Source organism: Nansenia antarctica (genome assembly GCF_963989245.1).
Source record: "Nansenia antarctica genome assembly, chromosome: 6".
Classification (NCBI taxonomy): Eukaryota; Metazoa; Chordata; class Actinopteri; order Argentiniformes; family Microstomatidae; genus Nansenia; species Nansenia antarctica.
The window spans coordinates 35,453,429-35,464,255 of NC_137676.1; the positions used below are offsets into that span (position 1 = coordinate 35,453,429).

Below are 10,827 nucleotides of genomic sequence, written 5' to 3' on the forward strand. Positions count from 1 at the left end.
AGGTTTAACTATATAACTATGATGCTAGTAAGGTTTATCTATATAACTCTATAAAGCTAGTAAGGTTTATCTATATAACTATGATGCTAGTAAGGTTTATCTATATAACTCTATAAAGCTAGTAAGGTTTATCTATATAACTATGATGTTAGTAAGGTTTATCTATATAACTATGATGTTAGTAAGGTTTATCTATATAAATCTATAATGTTAGTATGGTTTATCTATATAAATCTATAATGTTAGTAAGGTTTATCTATATAACTATGATGTTAGTAAGGTTTATCTATATAACTCTATAATGCTAGTAAGGTTTATCTATATAACTATAATGTTAGTAAGGTTTATCTATATAACTCTATAAAGCTATTAAGGTTTATCTATATAACTATAATGTTAGTAAGGTTTATCTATATAACTCTATGATCTTAGTAAGGTTTATCTATATAACTCTATAAAGCTAGTAAGGTTTATCTATATAACTATAATGTTAGTAAGGTTTATCTATATACAGTAACTCTATGATGCTAGTAAGGTTTATCTATATAACTCTATGATGTTAGTAAGGTTTATCTATATAACTATGATGTTAGTAAGGTTTATCTATATAACTCTATAAAGCTAGTAAGGTTTATCTATATAACTATGATGCTAGTAAGGTTTATCTATAACTCTATAAAGCTAGTAAGGTTTATCTATATAACTATGATGCTAGTAAGGTTTATCTATATAACTCTATAAAGCTAGTAAGGTTTATCTATATAACTATGATGTTAGTAAGGTGTATCTATATAACTATGATGTTAGTAAGGTGTATCTATATAACTATGATGTTAGTAAGGTTTATCTATATAACTCTATAATGTTAGTAAGGTTTATCTATATAACTCTATAATGTTAGTAAGGTTTATCTATATAACTATGATGTTAGTAAGGTTTATCTATATAACTATGATGTTAGTAAGGTTTGTCTATACAATTATGATGTTAGTAAGGTTTATCTATATACATCTATAATGTTAGTAAGGTTTATCTATATAACTCTATAATGCTAGTAAGGTTTATCTATATAACTATAATGTTAGTAAGGTTTATCTATATAACTCTATGATGTTAGTAAGGTTTATCTATATAACTCTATAAAGCTAGTAAGGTTTATCTATATAACTATAATGTTAGTAAGGTTTATCTATATAACTCTATGATGCTAGTAAGGTTTATCCATATAACTCTATGATGTTAGTAAGGTTTATCTATATAACTATGATGCTAGTAAGGTTTATCTATAACTCTATAAAGCTAGTAAGGTTTATCTATATAACTATGATGCTAGTAACATTTATCTATATAACTCTATAAAGCTAGTAAGGTTTATCTATATAACTATGATGTTAGTAAGGTTTATCTATATAAATCTATAATGTTAGTAAGGTTTATCTATATAACTATGATGTTAGTAAGGTTTATCTATATAACTCTATAATGCTAGTAAGGTTTATCTATATAACTATAATGTTAGTAAGGTTTATCTATATAACTCTATAAAGCTATTAAGGTTTATCTATATAACTATAATGTTAGTAAGGTTTATCTATATAACTCTATGATGTTAGTAAGGTTTATCTATATAACTCTATAAAGCTAGTAAGGTTTATCTATATAACTATAATGTTAGTAAGGTTTATCTATATAACTCTATGATGCTAGTAAGGTTTATCTATATAACTCTATGATGTTAGTAAGGTTTATCTATATAACTATGATGTTAGTAAGGTTTATCTATATAACTCTATAAAGCTAGTAAGGTTTATCTATATAACTATGATGCTAGTAAGGTTTATCTATAACTCTATAAAGCTAGTAAGGTTTATCTATATAACTATGATGCTAGTAAGGTTTATCTATATAACTCTATAAAGCTAGTAAGGTTTATCTATATAACTATGATGTTAGTAAGGTGTATCTATATAACTATGATGTTAGTAAGGTTTATCTATATAACTCTATAATGTTAGTAAGGTTTATCTATATAACTCTATATTGTTAGTAAGGTTTATCTATATAACTATGATGTTAGTAAGGTTTATCTATATAACTATGATGTTAGTAAGGTTTGTCTATACAACTATGATGTTAGTAAGGTTTATCTATATAAATCTATAATGTTAGTAAGGTTTATCTATATAACTCTATAATGCTAGTAAGGTTGATCTATATAACTATAATGTTAGTAAGGTTTATCTATATAACTCTATAAAGCTATTAAGGTTTATCTATATAACTATAATGTTAGTAAGGTTTATCTATATAACTCTATGATGTTAGTAAGGTTTATCTATATAACTCTATAAAGCTAGTAAGGTTTATCTATATAACTATAATGTTAGTAAGGTTTATCTATATAACTCTATGATGTTAGTAAGGTTTATCTATATAACTCTATAAAGCTAGTAAGGTTTATCTATATAACTATAATGTTAGTAAGGTTTATCTATATAACTATGATGCTAGTAAGGTTTATCTATATAACTCTATGATGTTAGTAAGGTTTATCTATATAACTATGATGTTAGTAAGGTTTATCTATATAACTCTATAAAGCTAGTAAGGTTTATCTATATAACTATGATGCTAGTAAGGTTTATCTATAACTCTATAAAGCTAGTAAGGTTTATCTATAACTCTATAAAGCTAGTAAGGTTTATCTATATAACTATGATGCTAGTAAGGTTTATCTATATAACTATGATGTTAGTAAGGTTTATCTATATAACTCTATAATGTTAGTAAGGTTTATCTATATAACTATGATGTTAGTAAGGTTTGTCTATACAACTATGATGTTAGTAAGGTTTATCTATATAAAGCTATAATGTTAGTAAGGTTTATCTATATAACTATGATGTTAGTAAGGTTTATCTATATAACTATGATGTTAGTAAGGTTTATCTATAACTCTAAGATGCTAATATGGTTTATCTACTGTATATAACTCTATGATGCTAGCCAGGTTTATCTATATAACTCTATGATGCTAATATGGTTTATCTACTGTATATAACTCTATGATGCTAGCAAGGTTTATCTATACAACTCTATGATGTTAGTAAGGTTTATCTACTGTATATAACTCTATGATGCTAGCCAGGTTTATCTATATAACTCTATGAAGCTAATATGGTTTATTTACTGTATATAACTCTATGATGCTAGCCAGGTTTATCTATATAACTCTATGATGCTAATATGGGTTATCTACTGTATATAACTCTATGATGCTAGTAAGGTTTATCTATAACTCTATGATGCTAATATGGTTTATCTACTGTATATAACTCTATGATGCTAATATGGTTTATCTACTGTATATAACTCTATGATGCTAATATGGTTTATCTATATAACTCTATGATCCTAGTAAGGTTTATCTATATAACCAGGGGTGCACATAACTGGTGCGCCAGTGCGCATGCGTCGCCAAAATGCATGCTGCGCGGCAGATCAGCGGCATGAACGCGCTCTTGCGCACCAAAAGCTGGAAGCGCTGGGAGAGGAATTTACTTCCTCAAAATACAACTGCTGACTGCTGACTGCTGCATCACTGCAAACCCCACTAAGTAACTATTTGCCGTCCCCTCAGCAATCCATCACAACAGTCGACCGACGACGACCACGGCGACTCCCCTCACGAAAACATTCGGAAAGTATCGTAACTCGTACTTTCATTCCGAGTATCGCGTATCGCACGGTTATCACGGTTATCGGTTATCACGCCGCACGTGAAAATTCAGTCCCGAACGACTCGTCGCTAAAAGGAAAAACAACACCAAGGGACTTCACGTTTCTTTTCTCTGAAGCTTTCAAACGTTCAGACGTTTGTTTTACAGCTTCATTATCGCACCTCGACCCCTGACCCAGGGAATATGGTTGGGAATTCTATTAGAAGAAGAAGAAAAAAACTTTGTTGCACAATCAAAATAATTAGCTATTTAAAGTGATAGCCTACAACATCCTCTACCATGGTTGAAATTGAGGACAGTATTAACAGCAGTCAAGAGAGCAGTGATGATGATGATGATTAAGCTTGTAGCATAAATAAATGCTTAGGCTGTAACTTTTTGTTGAAAAGTTGATTTCAGTGTTTACAGAACAGAGCAGTGCTTAAAGAGATGTCAGTTGATTTCATTGTGTTTAAAGAACAGACATTCAGTTAGTGCTTAAAGAGATGTCAGTTGATTTCATTGTGTTTAAAGGAGTCTGACAGACTTTCATGCTTAAAGAGCAGTCATTTGTTCGTTCATCTTTATTTATGAACAAATGTCGTTTTGCTAATATAAGTTATCCATGTATCCCTTTTTCATCCATCCTGTGGGACGGGTCGTGACTCGCGAGCTCAGGGAGCACCAAGCAGCATCCCTAGGTGCTCCTCTGAGCACTGGCCCCAAAAAGTTATGTGCACCCCTGTATATAACTCTATGATGCTAGCAAGGTTTATCTATATAACTCTATGATGCTAATATGGTTTATCTACTGTATATAACTCTATAATGCTAGCAAGGTTTATCTATATAACTCTATGATGCTAATATGGTTTATCTACTGTATATAACTCAGGGTTCGACAGTAACAATATGTTAAACATTCGCCGGGGTTGTTTGCGCTTGCCCTTGGTTTGCGCTTGCCCTTGGTCCGGGCAAGTAAAACGGTGTTACTGTCGAACCCTGTAACTCTATGATGCTAGTAAGGTTTATCCAAAGCCCCTTTCACACATACGAGCCTTCCCAGTAGCTTCCATGCAATTTACAGGCGTATGTCTGAATGTGACTGAATGTGACTGACCAGGGAAATCCGCTTGGGCAATTACCCTGGTCGAGACCATGTATAATTCCATGGAAAGTACCGTGTCGCGATATGTCTGAACAGAAGCCTGAACATTGCCTGGTCAGTCTCCTTTTACAGCTGTCCTGCATCGTGCAACCAGCAGGGCAGAGCGCATAAGAACTGCCCCAGACTCTGAATATCGCTACTGCTAAATATAATTCCACAACTGGATACTACTTAATTTCCAATCATAGTGGAGGTATGATATATGGCAGATATATATATCTATATATATATAGATATATACAGTACAGGCCAAAAGTTTGGACACCTTCTCATTCAATGCGTTTCCTTTATTTTCATGACTATTTGGTACATTGTAGATTCTCACTGAAGGCATCAAAACTATGAATGAACACATAGGAATTATGTATTTAACAATAACGTGTGAAATAACTCTAAATATGTCTTATATTTTAGATTCCTCAAAGTAGCCACTCTTTGCTTTTTTGTTGTTAATAAAATATATAATAATAATATTTAATATAATGTGTTAATAATAATATGTTATATATATACAGTATATATATATTTAATATTATTATTATATATTTTATTAACAACAAACAATTTTTATTTTATTAACAACAAAAAAGCAAAGGGTGGCTACTTTGAGGAATCTAAAATATAAGACATATTTAGAGTTATTTCACACTTTTTTGTTAAGTACATCATTCCACATGTGTTCATTCATAGTTTTGATGCCTTCAGTGAGAATCTACAATGTAAATAGTCATGAAAATAAAGGAAACGCATTGAATGAGAAGGTGTGTCCAAACTTTTGGCCTGTACTGTATACAGTATATACACAGTTCTTTGGTGGAAAGGCATTTAGTTTTTTAGGCATTTTTAACGAACTCCCAGCAAAGTCAAAACAAGAAATCGGCGCTCACTACCTTTTCCAGTTGAACATCAACTGAACTATTTAAATGCTGCTATTGTTTGCGAAGTTACAAGATCCTTACATCCCACCATTTTTTTCAAAGGGTGCAAAGTTCTAATTTTGAGCCTATGGAGACGTTGTAGTTGATCCCAAAAGTCTGTTCAAACCCAGGCAGCGAGACCAGCAAGAAAACACAACTAGATCTTCTACAATTCTAACTGGATAGTACTTTGTTTCCAATCATAGTTAGCTAGATTACTTACTTAGCTAGCTATCAAATGTACATTTTGTGATATAGACGCAGTGCACACACACCGTCTCCTCTCAGCTGTCTTGCATCGCACATAGCCCGCAGCGCATATGTCTAATTGAGTCAACTTGTATTATGCTCATCACCAAGTTCTCCCATACTGTGCTTATGGACTAGTATAGTATGTTTATATCAACGGTAATCAAGTGCTATACTTGGCGAGCGAACTTGGTGATGGTAAGCACTCGTAATACGAGTTGACTAGCTGGAACGAGACAGGCGTGCGAAACCGCCACACAATATCTGCCACATATCATACCTCCGTCCCACATGTATTTATCATCATATTTTTCAATATAAAACGGAGGTATGATATGGTAGATGGCAGTCCCACGCGCCCGTCCCGCTCCAGTTCTGCATCCAGTTGAATGCATGTATTGAATGCAATGATTCAAGTAGATCGCGCAGCCAGGGAATTGCCGACATGTGTGAAAGGGAGCAACACAGGAATCTACCGGCATTTGGCTCATGTGTGAACGGCGAAAATGCCCGGTCGACACAGCTTGGGATTCCATGGAAATTACAGGGAACTATGTGTGAAAGAGGCTTAAGTGTTCCTCCTGACCTGTGTTCCAGATGGTTCCAGTCAGGCACCAACCCTTACACAGGAGCCCAGGACTGGCTCTACACGGGAGGCTACTTCACTAGGAACTACACAGACCTCCCAGATATCTACTGATCCAGACCGCCCTGGGAATACCCTCTAAACCCCAACACCCCCCACCCCATACCACCCTGCCTAGCTGACTAGTACCCCCCACAATGTCCTCTGAACCACCCAATAATACCCCCCCCCCCCCCCCCCCAATTCCAGCTCTAAGCACCATATCGTTTCTCATTGGAACTCTGAAGTGGTGGTGGCCTCTCCTCTCTACAGCACACATGTGCATGCATATGTGTATCTCAGCACAAACCCCCCCCCCCCCCGCCAAACAGTAATGGAACAGTCCATAGCATTAGAATTATCATCATCATATTATTATTGTTATTGTTATTATTATTATTATTATTATTATTATTATTATTATTATTATATGGAACAGTCAACGGTGAAATCAGGGATGTGAATGCTCCTTTGACTGAAGATAGACGGTGCTTTGGATGTTCTGGTTGGGACAATGTTGGAGATACACACACACACACACACACAGGCTGCTCTCAAGGGTGGTTGTCTTCCATGCCAGATGGAAGCAGAGAGCAACACAGACTTGAGAGACTGAGGGAGATGACGAAGACGACGATGACGAAGATGATGTTTTGAGTCTGTTCAGGAAGACGGAACGTTCCGGAACGCTCAGATAGAAACCTACCGTGTAGAACAGTAGTAGTTGTGTAGTAGTATTAGTGTTTTGTCATGTAGAATAGCCGGGAGGCATTACGTTGATGTTTCACTTTCCAGATAGAAATGTGTTGTGTAGAGCAGTTCTAGGGTACGGTATATCTGTCATGTAGAATATTTAGCGAGTCCTGTGGCTTCTATACATTTTATTTTTCTCCTGTGTGACATTCGCCTAACTGAAAACACCCCTGGAGTGTATTCTCTTTAACCCACCCCGTCCCTAGACGTCCGTATAGATCTATCCATCACTGTACTTAGTTATATAATAAGGTGTGTTATTGACAACCCCCTCCTGTATGTTCCTTCTGATGCATGGCTAACTGTGCTACCGACTGCTAGCTCTGCGTCGACGGCCTATGTTGAGCTGCTGTTCTGTCATTAACCTTCACTAGTTCGTAAACTTAGAGAGTATTCCAAATAACGTCATAACGATAATGACAGTTGATATGATACAGAGAAATAGGTGTGTGTATGCGCGTGTGTATGCGTTTGGGAATGCGTGTGTGAATGAATGACCGGCGATTTGTACAGAAAAATCTAAAGCCATAATGGTTCATTTCGACTCCAGGTATGATGACCGGCGAGCAAAAGGTGGTTTGCTGTTGTCATAGTCAGCTACGATGAAATGAACTTGACAACGTTCACCTTCAAGGTCTAAACTAAAGGATAGTTATCATTCACTAGAAGCACGATAAAGAATTCTTCATGTAAAGACTTGCATGTAAATAATGACATTCATTACTTATAAATCATCATGACATTGTCCTACCAGCTCAATTTGAAGTCATCCATGTAAGTCATTGTATAGCAACTAATCCTCCACTTCTAATGTTATTGGTTGCCTTCCTTTTCTTCGGGACGGATATTGTAGTTTTAACTCACACACACTAGCACATTATCATCTATGTTGGACAACATAACAGACAGAGTTGTTATTTATGAAAGATTGTGGCATCGAATCATGTTTGATGGACACCTCTCACACATTGTACACTCATGGGACAGTAGGACTATTTGTGTTCCGGGTTGATGTGCAGTTCACTGTTCTGCAGTCACCTATGATACCTAACGCCTCATAGCGTAGGTGATGTAGCAGTACTGTACATGAATCTGAATTCATACGGAAACACTGCTTCTCCACCGGAGGGTATTTCAAAGCAATTTCAGTAAAAACATGTAGTTTAGGCATTAGGAAAATGTCTCATCATAAAGTCTCTCCATAATGTTACCCCTGTATCGCCAAGGACTCATCTTAATTACACTGTTTTGAGTTAATAGGCAACATCTATGCAACACACCAATACTGAGTGTCTATGTACAGTACATTAATATGTATAGTAATACAAGAAAAGTACATACTTAAAAAATAAATAAAAGTAAATACTTTAGTTTATGTCTCAGCAGGCAAACCGACATTTAGGCTAGATGACTATTTGCAGCTCATTTGACTGTAAAGGAGCCCTCGTTTCATCAGTGATTGTGTACATTTGGTCTGTAAAATGCCTTGCTAAGTTATGTAAAAACATCAAATGAAAAAGTAAATTGACAGTTTAGAACTACTTGATCTTGACTGGAAAAAAATGTGACCCTTCGCCCTCCTCTTCCCAGATTGCTACTTCCTTAGTTGGTGTTTGGTCAGACATGTTACCAAAATGTCTATTGTTTTTTCCTTGTTTTTTTTTTATTAGTCTTTATGGAAGTGAACTGCAAGATGTTTTGGAATAGTCAGTAGGTTGTGGAACACTACATGCTGAGCTGAACTAAGATGGACCATAATTTGATTGATATGTTTGTTTTTTATCGATTAATTTTTCCCATGTTATACTTGGAGTGCCTGGACTTAAGTAAATAACTTCCCTTTTTCTTTTTTATTTACCTGTATTTTATTTGATATTTAAAATGTTTTAGGTTCATTGGAGAATTTTTTCTTTGACACATATTGATTTCCTAACCCATCTGTCTCTGCAATACTTTTATTATTTTTTTGCCTTCATATTATTGTTAACAGCAATTTAATGTTATGTTATGTTTAGATTTCACAGGAGTTTTTGTTTTCATTGTTTGTACAGTAAATGTATGATCACACTACTTCTGGTTGTGTCTGTAAACTTCATCACAGTTCCATTAAATGCTAATTTGTTGAACTAGCAATTTAAAACTAATGTATCAACATAAAAAAAATAGATTTTATGTTGTGTTGTGTGTTTGTTGTTTATTTGTATAATAATGTATTTTTAAGTTGAGCTTTGGTTAAATTTGACCATTTTGAAAGTCCTATTATCATACGCTGTTGTCATTGTAAAGATATGTCACCTCATGGCACAGAGGTAATCACAAGCAAAATTATTTTGTACAATTGATTTATTTTTATAGTATTTAAACACATTTTTGGTGAGCATTATTCAAAATATTTTATTTTGAGGTGGGAAATTACATGGGTCATTTCTGTACTATGAACAGCTTGCTAGTTAATGGAAATATCTACTAATAAAATACTAATTTTAGTTTTAAAAACATGCTTTTTCTTTTGAAATAAAATGAATATTGGTGAATGTTTGCTTGAGTTTCTGATCATGTGTCCTGTTCTTTAGTACAAATAAAACTGTATCTTGTATCTATATGTAGTTTGTTGTCATGGAGACTGACAGACTGACAGAAGACCTGGGGGTCGCTAAAGGAAAATCTTGCGAGACTTACTTTAAAATATATATATATATAAATCTTGCAAGATTTATCAGAATAAGCCTGGATTTTCCTTTAGCGACGTTGAATGAATACCCCCCCAGGTCTTCTGTCAGTCTGTCAGTCTCCATGACAACAAACTACATGGATACACCCCTCCAGGGTGTTGAGGAAGGGAATGTCATAAAGCACTAAGTAATGAACATCTCCAACATGGCCTCAGATTCAGTAGCTGATCTGTATTCTACTGTATGTGTTAGCAGTCCTCTCCCCAACCTGTAGAAGTCATGATGGGACAGAAGGATGTGTCCTTCCTTTGGATCTATGTTTCATACGTTTGGACTTGAAATCAAACAATTACTATGACTAAAGTAGAAATTCGTCACTTTTATGAAATGTATCATCCTCCTTGAGAGTGTCTGTGTTTGATCACACGCGTCGTACACAGCTGATACAGCACATTTCCTCCACACTTCATCCCTATACACTTCTCGTCAACATGTATCAAATGAAACTAACTTCACACACAACCGTTTTTATTTCTCTTTATTCTTTTCCTGATTGAAATGTATTGTAAGGTCATTATTTCATTCATCACATTACATGACATGATGCACCAAGTCTACTACAACTGTTTACAGGAACACACTGAAACATACACAAGGTTTTACAATGGATACATGAAGTATAGCTCATTGCACTTACAACAGTGAATGTAACATTTTATTCATT

The 10,827-nt window shown here is 34.4% G+C and overlaps 1 protein-coding gene across 3 annotated transcripts in view; it reads left to right on the forward strand.

Annotated features, from left to right (window-relative positions):
- Positions 1-9,955, forward strand: part of osbpl2b (oxysterol binding protein-like 2b) — a 51,076-nt gene extending 41,121 nt beyond the window's left edge. For all 3 annotated transcript variants that reach the window (XM_080535352.1, XM_080535351.1, XM_080535353.1), the window contains one exon: positions 6,651-9,955. In XM_080535352.1, coding sequence (XP_080391478.1) covers positions 6,651-6,753 — 103 coding nt within the window. In that variant the 3' untranslated portion in view covers positions 6,754-9,955. The remainder of the gene's footprint in view (positions 1-6,650) is intronic.
- Positions 9,956-10,827: the final 872 nt, after the last annotated feature.